Source organism: Pyrgilauda ruficollis, unplaced genomic scaffold, assembly GCF_017590135.1.
Source record: "Pyrgilauda ruficollis isolate IOZ18807 unplaced genomic scaffold, ASM1759013v1 scaffold61, whole genome shotgun sequence".
Taxonomy (NCBI): Eukaryota; Metazoa; Chordata; class Aves; order Passeriformes; family Passeridae; genus Pyrgilauda; species Pyrgilauda ruficollis.
In genome coordinates, this window is record NW_024527822.1 from 2702457 (window position 1) to 2720494 (window position 18038).

The window sequence follows — 18038 nt, forward strand, 5'->3', positions numbered from 1 at the left end:
CATGGGTTTGCTTTTTACAAACATAAGCTTTTACAGCTTGTCACTAATCCATCCATTAAAAATTATTACAGAAATAGACAAGGCAATTGTAACACAAACTCCTAAAATATTGAGCATGACCTGTGAGGTTTGGCTTCTTGGCATCGATTCACTCTTCTGTCTTGAAAATAAAATTACTGTGGAGCTCCTTGTGTTGATTAACGAAGAAATAGCTGGAGCCTTGCATTTTCTGTGTCAAGGAAAATGTAAAGTGTTAGAATAGATGGCAGCCTTGGAGCAATAATGTATAAATGGATATTTAAAATCTTTCCCCAGGCCAAGGGACAGTCCCAGTAAAAACCAGAATGCCTGGCAGTTGTCCAGCCTAGTTTGTTAAGACACAGGAGCAAATAGCTGCCATTAAAAATAACAGAATCATAAAATCTTCCCACTTTTTCTGTAGCCCTCATTATTAGCATGAGCATGTGTCTGTTTTCATCTCCGTGATTATATTCTTGGAAATTGTCTCTGTGATGAATTGATGATTTCCATTAAAAACATCTCCATGGCCTGGACTAAAACAGACACCAGCAAGGCAATAATTGAAGAATTATTAAAAGAAACCCTGGGGCACATTTGTGTTATGTAGGATGTTCTGGAAACCTTCTTTTCTGTGAGCTCTGCTCCTAATAGATCTTTTAACAAATACTTGCCTTCATGGAAGGTTGGGGTTTATTTCCTTCTAAAGACAGTAAATTCAGCTATTGCACAGAATAAAAGCAGTAAATCTGTGGCTGTGGTACCTGGTTTTAGTGCCAGGCAGCCAAACACAGACTGAGCAAGCACAGGGTGTTGGCAGGATCTCCCTTTCTGCCCTCTCCATGCCCAGCTGGTTTCCCTCATGATTTTCCAGCATTTTTGGAGGCTGTTCTCTCTGCTGGCCAGGTTTGCATGTGTTTCATTTGCTGCTGGTGGTGCCTCATTCCTCCCACCTCTCCTGGGGATGCCATGGTCAGCATTTCCTTGAGGAGCTCATCCCGTGGCAGTTGAAGAGCAGAAATCACAAGAGCCATCCTGTTTCACATGCCTGAATTCTGAGGGATTTTTTGAGAGTATCAAGAATTAGGACCAGATGCTTTTTTTTTTTTTTTTCCCCTGCCTGTTTTGTACATCATAAATCTTCCCTCAAGGCCGTGAGAGAATATCTGTGCTGCCCACCCTCCAGCCAAACCCCCATAAATCAGCAGGTCCTGCTGGTCCCTGCTGGGCCTTATCTGTGCAAAGGGCTCAGCTTGGAAATTAGCTGTTGTTAATGGGAGAGGGCAGATGGCCATCTGCCATCTGCAAATAAACATGGAGCTTTAGTAGCCTGTGCTGTTCCTGCCCCTCAGCAGTGCACCAGCAGCACCATGAGCCCACTCACAGGCTTTGTGCATGGAGGGAGCTGGGAAGGAGGGGGTGATGTGAAAAATTTGGGCTCATATGTAGGTGAAAGCCTCAGGTGGGACACATCGAGCAGAGCTCAGCAGTCGTGGGTTACAGTGGGGTTGGAGCAGTGGGATTTAGACCAGTGTGTTTGCCATAAACTGCTTTTGACAGGTTTGGTTTGGCTCTGTGTGTGGCTCATCCTCACTCACCATGGCCTGTGCCCGCTGTTCCCCTTTAGAGGGAGCTGAGAAGAAGATTAATCAATTTATGTACAATCCTTAGGTTTCCAAATTCACTACCTGTTTCTCCTGTTCTTTCAGTGACATTACAAAGTGCCCTCTTGAAACTGAATTTACTGGCTAAATGTATAATATTTCTCTTAACAGTTGTGTAAGTTTTATTTAGCTGAGATTGCTTCCAAGCTGTAAGAAATTAGATTGATGTTTCTCCACGCCACTCAAAATTGCAGAAATTCACTCTTTACTGTGGAAAACAAGAATATCTTGATTGAATAGCAGTGAGATAAACTCACAGGATGAAGCAGAGTGATTAAGTGATGTTGAGAAGTGTGCAATTGGAAACTGTATCTTCTCTTTAGGCTATATTTGATTCAATTCTGAAATACAGGTACCTGGTACTGGTCAATATCCTGTCCAGGAACAGCTTGTTCATTATTGATGCATATGTAAGTGAAGATACTTGACATGGTCATTTAACATTCCAGATGGAGAACTGGAAATGAGCATCACTCAGCTTTTAGTTAGCTCTTCTCAGTGGATACCTTCTCACGTGGCTGTTGAATATAACTTTTTCAGAGAGAAACTTCAGATAGAAGCAAAAAAATTAGTCTACCAAGACCTAAATAGAGTAAAGTTTCTCTAATACAGCTAAAGAGTCTCCAGGCAGTGTTGAAAGGATTCTGGTGACAGAACATCCGAAATTATCATTGGGAAAAAACCTCAGTGTAATTAGTCAGTGTGTGTAATTAACTGCTGGACAAAGCAGATGAGAGATTGGTGGTATCTTCTAAGTCAAGCCTGTCTACACTGCTAAATGATAGTCTTTTGTCCTGCCAGGAGCAATGGATCAGAGGCAAAAATTGTACTGCCTTTGTTTTGTCTGGGGTCAGATTAGATTATCATAAAGGCTTTAAAATCTATGAATCTGTCATATTTGATTTTAAGTGAATGAGTCAAAAGACTCCCTTAATGTAGGTATGCACATTCAGAGCAGAGCTGAGTGAATAATTCAATAATTTGACGAGTGCAAACATAAGAACATGAGTGCAGTTTTATGGGGTCGTACCAAAGATTCATCTGTTCCAGGATGGCTCTTCAGATGACAAAGGCTTTTGTCTTAAATCCACCACCTGCTCATTCCATTAGGTCTCCCATTTCTTATCTGTGGTGTGAAATTACTCTTTATATTTCCCTTGTCCACACTCCATCCTTCTCATGACTGGTTTAGTGGTGGACTTGGCACTGCTGGGTTAACAGTCACACTTGATGATCTTAAAGGTCTTTTCCAGCCTAAATAATTCCACGTTTCTGTGGATCTATGATTCTGTAGAGTGCTCTCCTCTGCCGTCTCTTTTCTTTCTAAAACACATTCTCTCTGTTCGCAGAGAGGCTCTCTGGTCCTGCTTGCTTTTCTTCTCTGTACTTCCCCAAGTTTCATTATGGTTTTGGCCAAAACATCTCGAGGACTCTTTCCATAGAGATCATCAAGGTGGGATTTGTCCAAAGGAACACAGAAATGGACATTTCTGCTCCTCACACCCTAGACATGCTCCTTCCCTGCCCTGGCTGAGGAGGGGAGTGTGGCGGCACCCAGGCAGGTGCTCATTGTCTACACTTGCAAGATCTGGTGAGATGAACTTTGTCAAAAGTATTGAAAGTGGGAGTGTTCCATGAATGCTTAGGAGGACAAATTATTTTCTGTGTTGCACTCGTTTTTCTCCTAAATCTTCTGCTTGATTTTTCATGGCCACAGAGTATTTCAGGGAATTGTCCTTGATAACTCCAACATATATTTCAACTCCAATGTGTATTTCCTGATATTTTTTTAAATTGCATATTTTAAAATTGTGCATATAGAATAAAATGGGTTTTTCCTTGTACTTGAGTTACTTGTACATTTCTTAAGAAATACTTCATTATAAGCAATTAGAATTCTGAAGTTTCTTTTTCAATTCTCTGCAGCTTTCTTGGCACTCAAAAGTTGGAAAGCATAATAATGACATTTTAAATGTATATATAGTTGTTGCAACAGTTTGATAAACCAAGATACCTATGAAACTTAGAGTTAAGTTGGTCTGTTTGCTTTTCATATTTAGCTCTCAATTTATTGTTTCTACAAACTGCTTGGAAAGTTGATAGTTGCAACAATATATCTTGACCAGCTGGCAGCATTTCCCTCTTTTTTTTTTTTTTTTTTGGCTCAAAATAAATTTTCCAGGTTGTATTTCTCTAGGACAAAAGGATGGTTCAATGTTGTACATGCTACAGATAAGCTGAAAAAAAGTAGAATTTATGTGAGATACAGGGGACATAAGGATCTTCAAAGTTCTTTCTGCACTGAGACAGGTATTAGTCAATACTGTCTTTACATTGGCTATTTCAGTTATGACATCTGCCTGCAAAGTTAGTTGTGAGAAAGCAAGGGGAAAACAAATCACCTCAGAAAAAGGAATGTTCACACCACCCCAAATTTCTATTAAATGTATTTCACTGAAAATCTGGGCTGTTTAAGCTCCAGCTGAGAGTGACTTTATTGCACTTTCCTGTGCTCCTTTCTGTTATTTAGTACAATTCTCAGTGCTGCATTCACCTTATATTTCAAAATTGTTTACTATCTATTGTGCAATTTACAGTATCCATTTTCAGTTGCATCAGTTTGAATTATTTTTAGGTCTGTTCTTCCTAGTTAATGTTGGCAGGACATGCAGGTTGGTTTCCACTGGAAAACAAGTCAAAAGGAAAATAAACCAAACCTATTAGTGCTGAAACATGACCTAGTTTTAAATTGTTGTCAGGTGAGGAATCTCCTCCAGGTTTTAACTGTCCACTTATTTTATGGAGGGATGGAGGAATAAGACAGCAGTTAGGAAATACATTGTTCCATCCCTCAGACAGATACTGGAAAATGTATTTTGAGCAGTGGTTTGTCTACAGAGCTGTACTTCTCTGTTTCCTAGAAGCAAAGTGAAAAAGATTGAGGCAACAAGATCAGATATATGTATATATATGTACACAACGAGCAAGAGTGGGCTGATTTACTGACATCCCACAGAAGGAAGTGAATAAACCAGTGAGCAATTTCTTCTTTTAAGACTATGTTTTTGAGATGTTTAATACATACTGGGTATTTTTTATGCCATTTTTAAAAATGCTGATTTTTTTCCACTGGTGCATACAATGTTTGCAGGGATGTGTTGATATCAAACTGATGCAGATAAAAGTCACCACTTCTGAGATTCAGCTTTGCCTTTCCATTTAATGTAAAACCATGAATCTAAACAGGTTGAAGTGCCAATCTCTGTCATAGAATCATGGAATAGTTTGGGTTGGAAGGGACCTCAAAGGTCACCCAGTCCAACCCTCCTGCACTGAGCAGGGACAGCTTCTGCTACACCAGGCTGCTCAGAGCCCTGTCCAACGTGACCTTAGATGTTTCCAGGGATGGGAGATCCACCACCATTCTGGGAACCTGTGCCAGTGTTTCACCACCTCCACGGGTCCTTTTTCAAATGACAAGGTGCTTCATTCAAATGATCACACTTGAGTGTGGTCCACTTGCTAATCCCAGGATGATTCCTTGATTCCTGTGAAGGTGCCAATCAAGCTATAGGAGCTCAGAAGAGTGAAAAAAGGATGTGTCCATCTTCTGCACATCATGGTGTTTGCAGACCTCAGCAGAGTGCTAGAAATGTGCAACTTTTCTATGATTATTTCTGAGGATTTGAGTGCATGGTGGTGTTTTCAGTGGAAGCACTGGTTTCTCCCCTGTGCCTCATCATGATGGCAGCACTGAGGGAGTGTTGCTGTCACTGGCAGGTCCCACATCTTCTCCATGCACCACTGCCTGGGGGGATGAGCACAGACAGGGGCAAGTGGTCTGCTGGCATTTAAAGGGCTGTCATAAGCTGTCACTCAGAAGAGTGTAATCACAAAACACTTAAAAACCTAATGTCCTTTGTCATTTGGTTGCCTCTGGTTCAATCACACCTTTTACAGCTGATAGGACCAGGGAAATTTTTGAATATAATTTTGAATCTTTGTATATGGAATACAATTTTGGATAAAACAAGAGAGCATTGACCTTGAAGAATCATGGACTCAAAAGATCTCTGCAATAGGGATTCTGTGAAGGAAAATGCTTCCTCCAAGGATTTTAACTGCCAAACTGTATTACATGCCTGAGCAGAGCTTTCCAGAGTCTTGCCCCAGTGGAAACAGAGGTCTGTTCTCCAAAGCACAAAAACCTCACTACAGCTGCTCAGCAAATGTCACATGAAACTTTTAATGCAGGAGGAAAATTAGTTAGTTTGCTCAGTTTGGTTCAGAAAAATGGCCACAGCATTTTTGCCCAATTGTTTTCCAAACAACCCCACAGGGTGGGGAGCTGCCCTTTGGAGCAGCCATCATCACAGGGCTGAAAAACCAGAATAAATACCATGGCAGTGTTGCTTTGCATTTTCTCTTCACAACCTGGAAGGAGGTTGTAATGAGGTGGGATCTCTTCTTCCAGGAAACTCTTGATAGGAAAAGACAAAATGGCCTCATGTTGCACCAGGGAAGGTTTGGGTTAGTTATGAGCAAAATTTTCTTGGCTCAGAGAGTGGTCAAGCACTGGAACAGGCTGTCCAGTGAAGTGGTGGAGTTGATATCCCAGAAAGTGTTCAAAAAGGGAGTTGCTGTAGCCCTTCAGGATATATTTTAGTGGGTATGGTGGTGTTTGGTCAAAGGTTGTGCTTGATGTTCTTGAAGGTCTTTTCCAGCCTGAATGATTCTGTCTTTGAATAGCACTATCAAAGGAGAGGATGCTAACATCTATCCATCCCTCCCTGCCGTATGCACACCCCTGCATTCTAGAAAAATAAGCCAAAACTAATCCTGTGTCCTTTCTTTGGTGGCCTTGGAGCCTATATTTATGTTGCCAGCAGATTTTAAGCTGGGTGATTTAAAGATACAATAACAAGGAAAGTCGCCTTTTTCAAGCTGTATATTTTATGATGTGCTGCAAATGAGAAAGCCAGAGCAGTTTTCTGACATATTTACTGAATAAAGCAAATCTCTGTAGGCCATACAGTAATTCTGTAGCAATATCTGTCCCTGCCTGATTAACACTCTAGATTATTGGTACAAGGAGAATTTGCATCACGTACTTCTATTTGCAAGAGGTCAGACTAAATAATCATAATGTTCCTTTCTGGGTCTAAAATCTATTAATCTGTTTACTCATTTTCCTTTTATGTGTTGCTTCATTTGAACAATGACTTGAGGGTGGCCAATTTCTCTTTCCTTTCAAACACCACATTGGCCAGGTCTGCTTTCTGGTTCTCATGGATTTTCACAATGCAGAGGAAGTTTAAAGCCAAACAGAAAAGCCCTTCATTAAAAACAAAATACATTTTAAGAACTAAATTATTTGTCTTAATAAGAATTTCATCATTAGAGAAATGTAATACTCAAAGGAAGAACTTCTCAGGAATAGTTCCTTCAGTCTTTCTTATCTCCCCTCACACTTCAGCTTCATGCTGAGTTCTGTGCTGTTTCTGATTTATATTGTAGGAAACTGTGAATGTGTAACTTCTGATAGATAAGCTGCTCACAGTTATAGGGTAATGCTCATATTTAACTTACTTTTCATAGTGTCCTGGGAGGCCTCCTGCTCCAATATTTGAAATCAGTCCTCTTTTTTGTTTAGCATCCCTAATGTGCAAGTTTAAACAGCATTAGTGAAACCCTAGGGATGTGTCTGACCTTGCAGGGTGGTTCTTCTAACCCAGCATGGTGTATGGTGACTTGTTCAATGGAGAATGGATCATGACTTGGACTGCATGGAAGCATCAGGTGGACTTAACACCCTTCTGGAGGGAAAAGCCTACAAGCTCTGAATAGCTTTGCTGGGATTCTTCATGTAAATCCACCACTGATGAGTTCATCAATAAGACTCCTGATAAAAAGCAATTAAACTATCAAGCAGTAAATGATCCAGAGCAATTCCAGCCTCTAGTACAAAAGAGGAAGAAAAGCATCAGTGTTTTGCCAAATGGCAAAGAAGTCAAAGTGATATTTCAAAGGGTGTTATTTTTCCACCTCCTAAAACAAGCAGCAAGGTTCCTACACTCAGTAACAGTGGGGGATGCAGGGGTGAAGAAACGAGAGGATTTATCTGCACACACAGACAGTCCCACCAAGAGAAAGAAAGAGTAACATGAATACATTAATATGACTGACTTATTTTTAATTCCAGTGTTTATTTGTTCTTTTATTCATGTATTCATTCACCTGAAGGCTAACATATGTGGGGCTGTCCCCCACCAGGCAGCCCTGCTGAGGTGACAGTCTGGCAGGTATCTGGTGACCTCCAGTGTGTGAGTGCAGGTTTCACTCTGCTGGCAAAGACACCAGAAATTCAGAGAGATGGGCTCTTGTTTTCTGTTTATGAGTTTAGGGGCTTTAAATCACAAGGGAGTTTTTGTTTGGTTCTCGTTTTTCATCAAAGTACTTCTTTGAAACATTGCGCCTTCTGCTTTCCTGATGGTGCTGCAGAGGAATAGGATGCTTTGGAAAAAGTTTGGTAATGCCCTTTCTCTTTACCTGCAGCATGAGCTGTTTTATTTTTGTTTGACAGTTTGGTTCTTTCCTGATGAACTGATGGTGAAATGGGTTAATGTAAAGGGAAGGTGTAATAGTAATGTGTTTAAATGTAATAGTAATGTGTTTAAAGAGTTATGTGTTTAAAAAAAGACTGGATGTGGCAGTTGGTGCCATGGTTTAGTTGAGGTGTTGGGGCATGGGTTGGACTTGATGATCTTGAAGGTCTCTTCCAACCTAATCATTCTGTGAATTCTGTGAATTCTGTGAATTTTGTAATGCTGAAATGTTCCCTCGTCTCTCACAAGTTACATCTGTAAATTAGAAATTGCACAAATATGGAAACTGTGGTGTCAAGGACTGAAACCAATCCTTGAACAGAGCCTGAGTATTTATTAGGACACTGTTAGAGTGACCTCTCCTTTACCTCTAATGAACATTGCAAGGCCTTTCAGGGTCCTTTTTTTACTGTCTGTGCAGGGTGTTCAGCCAACAGTGTACACACTGAGAGCCCAATTAACAAGGTAGCTCGTCCATGTACAAAACCATCGGTACTTCCAAAGTTTTTTGAAACCTGTCCTAAACTGAGTCACTCAGTATGGCAGCTTGTGCTCGAGGTTTAGATCTACATTTAGACTTCAAACTGGGAAGAAACAAGAAACAAAACCCCCAAATCCAGTCAGGAAAATAAAAGATTATAAATATAACTGTAGGAATTTATTGCAAACTCCACCACCAGCCTAGGTTGTCTGAAAGATTTGTATCATCTGCATAATCAATATATGAAGTCTCATTAAAGAAACACTAGGTCTGGAAGCTTTTATCTCAGGAAACCCTGGAAACAGAGTGCAATCTGTGTTTCCCCAGTAGAATTGCAGATAATGTCTCTTCTGTCATATGGTCAAGTTGGGTTCTACTGTCCCTCCCCAAAGTGGGTGTTAATGGAATTACATCCTGGCCTGTACCAGCAACAGTGTGGCCAGCAGGACCAGGGCAGTGACTGCCCCCCTCCCCTCAAATCCTATTTCCTTTCACCTTGAATGTTTGCTCTGGCCTTTTTCATGTGCCTAGTCAGTAATGTGCATTTAAGGCATGTAGCCTCAGGTAAAAGATGTAGTAGGAGTTAAAGTATTCATACTTACGGCTGAGTTTGGTTGTGGTTTTATTTCATTCTAAACTAAATTATTCTTCTGGTCATTGGTTTGAAATTGTTTCCTGTTGCTGGAGGCAGGCAAGGCATATTCCGGGGTGTCCATGTGCCATAGGGACACTTGGCTCAGCTCCTTCTCCAAGTGCTGGGCTTTTCCCAAGGTGCGTGGACAACCAGAGAAAAGCCACAGCTCAGTGGGTGAGCCAGGACTAGAGGTTGGAGCCGCACATGTTCCATCCAGGCAGTCCCAGCAGGCACATCCACACAGAAGAGGCAGCTGTGGCTGCTTTGCTGAGTTTTGCCCAACTCTGAGTCGCTGGGCAGGGCTGAAGCTGCCCTGGATCACAGCGTGGTACTTGAGCTGCTCCAGAGTTAAATGCTTTCCAAGTACCTGAACTTGGCAGGTTGACTTTTGACTCCTGTGACTTTTTCTTTGCTGGGAACCAAGATTGAAATCATCAGGGGGAAAAGGCTCCTTTTGCTGTTTGTGTGTCCAGCTCCATGAGCCAGTGCCAGCTGCAAGACAGGAGCACTCCTCTAATTTCCACTAATGAGAAATCCCTCCTACCCTTTCTTTCTGGACAGAAAATTCTGTCTTAAATTCCTTTAAAACAAAGACCTAATTCTGCTCTTACTGCCTGCAGTTTCAATTCTGCCTCAAAATTGCCATGGAGAGGGCAAAGCTGGATGGTGCCATTAAAAAGAAAATAATTATTCCAGAGTATTAAAGACTGGAACAAACTGCAGGAATGCTTTATGAGTGCCCATGTCTGCTGAGAACAGATGCCAAGTCCCATCTCAGCAGGGCACAGGGGGTTGGGATCAAGACCAGCAAACAGACCACATCTCCACCATGATTTTAGAGCTCAGATGCTGTCCCACAGCTGCCTTTGCTGATTTAATCCTGTAAGAGCACTGACTTATGTCAGTCCTTGGGTGCTGTGCAAGGAGCAGCATTCCCAGTGACATTATTATTTTGAGTTAACCCTATCTTGGAGGAGAAAAACCTTAAGGACGTAAGCTCCATGTGGAAAGTAGCCATGGCCTTGGGTGCTGAGTTGAAGAGCATCCCAGGGAGGTGGAATTCAGCCAGGAATCCTGCCCACAGCAGGGAGACTCTAGAGGTGAGTGCAGACCTGTAATGCACCATAACTCAGAGTGCCCACACTAATAAATGAGAACACCTTGGCTCTCTGCATGTACCTGGGATGCTGTCTGCATTCTCAACAAACAAGGGCCTGCAAATGTAAGGGCTGCTCCTCCTGAGTGTTTGGGTTAAGCTCTGGTTTGCAGTGCATCATTTAAGAGGTTGCAAATATTTTCCGTGTGTTGAAATAAAATTATAAGCAGATTGAGCCCGGGTACAGTAGATCCACTGGACTAAATCTGACTAAGAAAAGCCTTAAATTAAAGAATGAGGTTCAAGGGGGGCAGGGAACGAGCTGGCATGGAGGGAAATTCTGTCAATTTAGTGAAACATATTTTGTGGAAATACACTCTCAAAGGAGAGTTCCCCCGTGCAGGAAAGCACGTGATGTAAATTGGTGTCTACTAAAGCAGTCCATTGCTTGAGTGTAACAAAAGTAACTGCATGAAACTGCAAAACAGCACACACTGCATTTTCATGGGGAAATGTGCTGTATTCTGGGATATTAATTACTGTGTGGGCTCAATTTTCAGTGCAATCAATCCACAGGAAACAAAGGGACTGCGAGGGAAATATAAAAAGACAGTCAGCTAATAGGAGCCATATTCAATAAAATTGTATCTGCCTTCAGTGAGCAGTGAGGGTGAGGTGTGCCTGCTCTCCCTTGGCAGGGCACAGGATGGGCTGGGCCAAGAGGGGCTTGGAGCAACCCTCTGTGTATTTGCACATATGTATGTAAAAATATGTGTACGTGACAAATACAACTCCTGTTTTGAGAAACTGGGAAAGAAGGGGATTTAATTCAGGCTGCTGGTGGACTTCAGACCCTGGGTGAACTTCACCTTTCCTGCAGCTTCAATATAGTGCCAGTATGTTAGTGAGCTGTTTGTTTTGTTTGCCTAGCACTTAATAGAAGGATTATCTGGTTTCTTTCTTTTAAGGTTTCCAGGGTTGCTTTTCATTTTCTAAGCTGAATGTGTTCATTTTTAGTGGTAGCATTCTCTCCCATTCAGGCTCCAAACTTCTCTAGGAAGTGACTTCATGTTATTATTCAAGCAGATTACTGCCTGGAGTGGCTGAATTACCTAGTGTTCATGTAATGGCAAGCTCTCAGTCCATATGCATTTAATGACTGTAATCATTTGTTATTTTCCCTTTATTAGGTTTGTTTTTAAAGAAAGTTTTACTGTGCTATTTATGATATGCTAAGTGGTGCAACTTGCTGAAGAAACATATCACATACATTTTATTTTTTAATAGGTTTTGCTTGCTAAAATGGAAATCTTTTATTTACCCTAGTAGGGCAGTTTTTTGCTGACAGTTTTATTATTTCAATTACTCAGACATTTCTTTCCTCTTTTGTTTCCTCAGATACTCCTCCAGGGAGTTTTAATGTGCCATTCTTTATTTAAAATTGGGTTCAGAACGTGTTATTTCTAGCAAGGCAGGGAAAAAGTGCAGTACAGCAGACATTAAATAGTGGGATGTCAAGGTTTTATTTTCTTTCCTCTTTGAGTTGTGGAATCCTTTCCTCATTTGTGTCATCTGGTGATGAATTGTACTGATAATCTGTGTTCCTCATCAATAACTGTCTCCTACCATTGCCAGGCAGAGGCTGTGCTCTGCCTAAAGAGCTTGTGGCTGCAGATAAATGAGTTTACATGTGTGAGTAAAGGAGGGGACCTCTGAGAGCATTTAAAATTGTCAGAGGTGCAGGTTACTTTAATAAAATAGTGTTCTATAGGTAGTGGCTGCAACTCCTGAATTCATTTCACTTGCTAGTGGGGAAAGAATGGGACCATTCCTCTGGGGCAAACCCCAAGCCTTGGTCAGTGGAGTGAAAAGTGAACCCCAAGGGATCATGATAAGTGGGAGATTTACAGCCTGAGTGGGCCAGCACCAGCAGATGGAACTGCCTATGCAAAGTTCTCTATGGCGGGACAGCATGGAAAGCAGGGTCTGCTCCCCTGGCTCTGGCTGGGGTATGACTGGGATTCCCTCTGCAAGTGCTAGTGGCTCTTTGACCACTCCCTGATGTGTGGTGGATTTTCCATTATAGCCTGACCAGTCCTTGGAGAAAACCAAACTCAGTTCATAGAACCATAGAATATGCTGAGTTGGAAGGGACCCATCGGGATCATGGAGTCCAGCTGGCCCTGCACAGGACACCCCGATCACACCCTGTGCCTGGGAGCATTGTCCAAATGCCTTTGAACTCTGCCAGGCTCAGGGCTGTGACCACTTCCCTGGGGAGGCTGTTCCAGTGCCCAGCCACCTCTGGGTGAAGAAGCTTTTTCTGATATGCAACTTGAGCCTCCCCTGACTCAGCTTCAGGCCGTCACTGGGCACCAGAGAAGTGACCAGTGCCTGCCCCTCCACTGCCCCTCAGGAGGATGTTGAAGAGCACAATGAAGTCTCCCCTCCAGGCTGACCAGACCAAGTGACTTCACCCCCTAACACATAAGTCTTCCCTTCCAGACCCTTCCCCATCCTCATGGCCCTCCTTGGGATGGTGGGGGAGCCCCAGCGCTGCAGGCAGATCTGCTCTGGCTGCCTGTGTCTAGTGCATGGCCTTGACCATCCTTTAATGATACAGAAAGGGCATTACCAGGCACATCCTCACTCTTCTGCTTCCCGTTGTGTTTTCCAGAGTGTCTGGGGGAGAGCTCTTTGACCGCATTGTGGAGAAGGGCTTCTACACGGAGAAGGACGCCAGCACCCTGATCCGGCAGGTCCTGGACGCTGTGTACTACCTGCACCGCATGGGCATCGTGCACAGGGACCTCAAGGTACAGCCACAGCAGCACTCTGGCCCCTGGGCTGCGTTAATGAAGGCTGTGTAATTGTGTGAGCCTAGCAAACACGAGTGCCCTGGGACTGGCTGTTCCAGTAAGGTTGTAGCATAGGAGAGATGCTCCAAAGCCCCCTGGAAATCCCCCCAGCCCCGAGGATGCTGGATCCTGGAAACTATCCCCCAGTGATGGGGAGACCCCTAAAAAGTTCTGTGCCAGTATTGAGAGATGAACAGGATTTGGTTTTTTCAGTCTTCAGGTTGCTGTTTATTTTTCTCTTATCAGAAGTTCAGCACACCCTCTACATATCAGACTTAGCGTACAAAGAAAAGGCACCAAAAGTCACAAGACACACAGGTTCAAGGTCTTTTGCCCAATTAACTCTTAGACCATATTTTATTTCCACCTTTCTACCGATAACTAATTATTTGTCTGTTCATGCAACATCTGAATTGTGGCTCTTTCTAACCAATCACTCTGTGCCACAAGCACTGCAGAGAATGGAACAGTTGAAGAACAAGAAGGAGATCAGACAATGCCCAAAATCCTCCATCTTGTCTTCTATCTACCTCCGTACTAAAACCCCAAAACTCTAAATTTTCACCCTGTGATAAGCTGTACTACTATCTATTTCACACACTCGTATTTCCAATTCATCCCAAAGTCTTGGAAGCTTTCTCCATGGACAAAGGTTAAAAGCCGTGTTCTCCTGGGGATCAGGACTTCTCAGCACAGGCAGAGAAATATTCCCTGGGTTCCAACACCCATGGAACATGGTTTTAATGAGGACTCTGCAGTAAGGGCAGTTAGAGTGGGAGCTTTGCATGTATGATGTGAGGAAAAGCCATTAAGACCCAAAATGTTACATTAAGGCAGAAACTCCATCTCAGCTGAGGTGTGTTCACTGCTATAAGGAATTCTGCAGGTTTGCTAGATTTACTTTTACTTAATAATAACTGGTAACAATTGTGGGGGAAAGTCGAGTGATTTCCTGTCATTTGGAGCAGTGTTTTTGTTAACAGCAAGGGTTCTTCTAAGGACCATTGTGTGCCAATGTGATCTTTAGATGATTTTCCTTTCAGCTGCACCATATTGTCACATCTAAACCTCTCAGCTTTTCAGGTAAAAAAAAAAAAAACCTAAATGTTGTTGTTTTATTGTTTTCTTCCAGTATCTTAAGTGTCATTAAGACAAGCAGAAAGGCTTGGATTTAATAGCACTTTAGTGTTTTAAGTAATAAATTAACAGAAGATACTAGAAAAAGATACAAATTCCAAAGAAAACTGTGGGTTCATCTCCTGAGCTAGTTAATTCTGCCAAAGTTTACTGCCAGAAATGAAGAGTTCAGTGATGGAAATAACACCTCTGGCTGCATTTTGGAGGGATGCTCTAAACTGGAGTTTCCTTGGATGTTGAGGCAGAGCTTGTATTTTCCCCCTGTAAAGAGAGTGGAATTTGGCTACATGTTATGAGCCTTATATAAGCCTTATAAAAAGGTTTAATGAACACTAATAGAGTCAAGAGGCACTGCAGTCCAGTCCAGGCAGTCCCAAATAATGGGTTTCCTGTAAGGAGGCACTGGTTAGGCTTCCATCTCCTACAGTCTCCACATCTTGCCCTCAGCTCCTGTTCATTTCCTGCCCTTATACTGAAGTACATAGAAACATTCTCATATTTGTAAGAGCTCCACAGAATTCCAGTAGGGAACTGCTGTATTCTAACATGACCATCTTGTTCCCAGATTCAACTTTTAGTAAATAAGTTCAGGTTTCTTTCTGGCACCACCATTTTTGGAGTGAGGTCCAAGACTTCTTAATTCAGACATTCCATTGTACAAGGTCTTGGTATTCCTGTATTTATAATCTAAAGCAGGTTGTACCTCTCATTTTAAAAACTAATCTTATTTTAAAGTTCCTGCAATAAAATATGGGATTTGATGATTTGGGAATTAAATTAATTTACAACTTACTTTCAGAGTTTATGTAAGGCCAAGCTGAATTTAGATCAAACCAATCTTCTCCATTGGTATTTTGTAGCAAAGAGTAGCTCTTTTTCTCTTTCTCTCTTTTGTTTGCAGATTTTTGTCAGTACCATATCAATTGTAAAAATGACTCATAAAATACAGTATATGAGGAGCACCTGCTGTGAAATTCTGTTGACAAAAACATACCATGATGAGAAAAACAGGGATATAATTAGACTTTTTATAATTTCAAATTATCAAAATAAGTGTAAGTTTCAAAATGAAACTCTGGGAAAGAATCCACTCTACAAAAATACAACCTGTGAAACATCCATAACAATTATTTATTGTAATTATGTGTTTATTCAGATACCAAAATAGGACTTGCTGTTGTTGGTAAAAGCAGGTCTGGGCTCCAAGTCTCTAATCTAAGTAATGCAAGAGCAGATTAGAGTAGATGGCAGCAGGTGATGTCTGGGGGAACTCCAGGATGCACAAAAGGAGTGAAAGGCTCAAGCAGCTCTACTTGGTACAGAACCACCTTGTTAATGCTTTTTGAATTAAAAGAATTCTTTTAAACAAATTTGACTTTTAAATGTGTGGGTTTCTTGGCCTTACTAAATGTGAGTATGTGGGAACCTGAGGTGAGTTATCAGAAATTGTTAGGAAATAACTGCTTTTCTCTTAATTCCAAGTCTACCAACCCCTCAGCAGATCACAAGAGCAGTAGTAAAAATTAGGAGTGTCTCCAGCCTAGGGCAGAGCATGGCATGAAACTGTAGTCCCTAAAAGAGTGTCAACACTATAGAGTCCAATTAAAGCACTGGACTTGCAAGTTATCATGAGAAAGATAAATAGTAAAACTGCATGTGTATTTTTAGGAGCCAAATAACTTCCTTTTTACCCTGCTGGCCACAGGGTAAAAAGATCCTCTCATGTTTCCACATGTCCCATGGATGAAGCCATCACTTGATGCTGGGGCTGGAGAGCCAGGAATGGCTTTAACCTCCTGAATGGGTACATCGTCCTCCAGCACCCCTTCATCCCCCCTTTCCCACGTGGAGAAGGGAAGATAGATGCTGGTGCTACTGAACTGCAGTTTCTCCTCCTCACAAATCCAAGCTTGGATGTGTCCCAGGGAGTCTGAGGATGTTGTGTGGCTGCAGCTGCTCCTCACCATTCCCTGGAGCACACAGCAGGCTGCGTGTCAGCATTTGTGCCAGCTTTGGGCAAAAGACTCCACCAGGGCTATCTGCAAATGTTGGGTACCCATCACTTTTATAGGTGAAGACCCAAAAGTCCAAAACCCACTGCCTCCAGGCTGAGTGCTGCAGGTGTGGACCCTTTCACGAGCCCAGATGTTAAGGATGGGAAGAGGTGGGCTCTCACAGCACCAGCAAGAGCTTTGCTGTGTAGCAGCAGCACACTCAAAACACATGGATGCAGGGCTGTCTGGAGGCTGGTTGGGCTCTCCAAGCTGCCTGACTCTGGTATAAAAAGTCACAGGGCTCTGTGGAGTGATCCTTGTTTTCTCTTACTATAAACAAGTTGCTGTGCTTAGTGCTATAGCACATTTTTTCTTCAGCATTTTTTCCTAATCAGCTCTAGCTGAAATATCCTCGCTTCAAGTCTGTTAACTGTAAAGGCATTTCCTCTCTCAAAACAGTTTGTTTCTAGTGGAGGAGATATAAAAATTCTCTAATACCGCCTGTTTCCCTTTTTCTTTTTTCAAATACTGTATAAAATTTTTTAGTATACTACCTGGATTTGCCATATTTACTTGCTTTCAAATGAATCTTTGTGTTTCACCACTATGAAGTGATAATACATCAGACATATCTCACAAGTAAGGGATGAGCCTTAGGTCTTCTTTGAGGTGCCAGAGGAGAAGTTTGTTGTCCCAGAAAAGTTGCTCAAAGCTCAGGATGTCAAGGTCTTTCATTTGTTGCCATACAGGAGTCTGGAGAGGATCTCCATGTAGGTTTTAAGAACAACTCTTTAGGCTTAGGGCAAGCAAATTATGCTTGTGTATGGTGTGACTAGGGATTGTATTAAATGCAATGCATGGGTCACCAGGTGTTGTTACTGAACTCACATATTCAAAACTCCTTTTGCTTATTTTCCTTTCTAGCCTGAGAACCTGCTTTACTACAGCCAGGATGAGGAGTCGAAAATCATGATCAGTGACTTTGGATTGTCGAAGATGGAGGGTAAAGGAGATGTGATGTCCACAGCCTGTGGCACTCCTGGCTATGTCGGTAAGAGGTTTGCTTATATTTTAGTGAAAATGAAATAGTACTCATTTTCTGGTGCTGGTCCATGGTGCACGTGAGATTTTACAGATATTTGTTAGAATTTAATGTTTATTTGTTATTTAATGTTATTTGTTAGAATTTAATGTTTGCCTGTGCTCTGTCTCGTGTGCTCTTCCCCTTTGGGGTACAATTCTGCAATCCAGCTCTGGGTTTGTGGGATTCACTTTCATGTTTTCAGACCTTTGTGGAATGAATGTTCTCTTGCTTTAGCTACACCAGGAGCATGGGAAGAATAGCCTGAAATGCATTCCTCCTGCAAGCAACTGAAAAACCAAGAAGCTTTACCTAATGAAATGCATTATTTAAATCATAAAGAATAGCATTTGCCAGATTCCTCTGATAGAACACAGCAAAATCAAAGAGCTGCATTTATTCAGATGTGTTCAGTAATCCTTTGTTAAAATAATGTTAAGTTAGTTACTGGCTCAGATGTTAGAATGCAG

The 18038-nt window shown here is 42.0% G+C and overlaps 1 protein-coding gene across 1 annotated transcript in view; it reads left to right on the forward strand.

Annotated features, from left to right (window-relative positions):
• CAMK1D (calcium/calmodulin dependent protein kinase ID) overlaps window positions 1–18038 on the forward strand; it is a 210363-nt gene that overhangs the window by 154532 nt on the left and 37793 nt on the right. The window contains exons 4-5 of the mRNA XM_041483769.1: window positions 13176–13314; window positions 17412–17538. Coding sequence (XP_041339703.1) covers window positions 13176–13314; window positions 17412–17538 — 266 coding nt within the window. The remainder of the gene's footprint in view (window positions 1–13175; window positions 13315–17411; window positions 17539–18038) is intronic.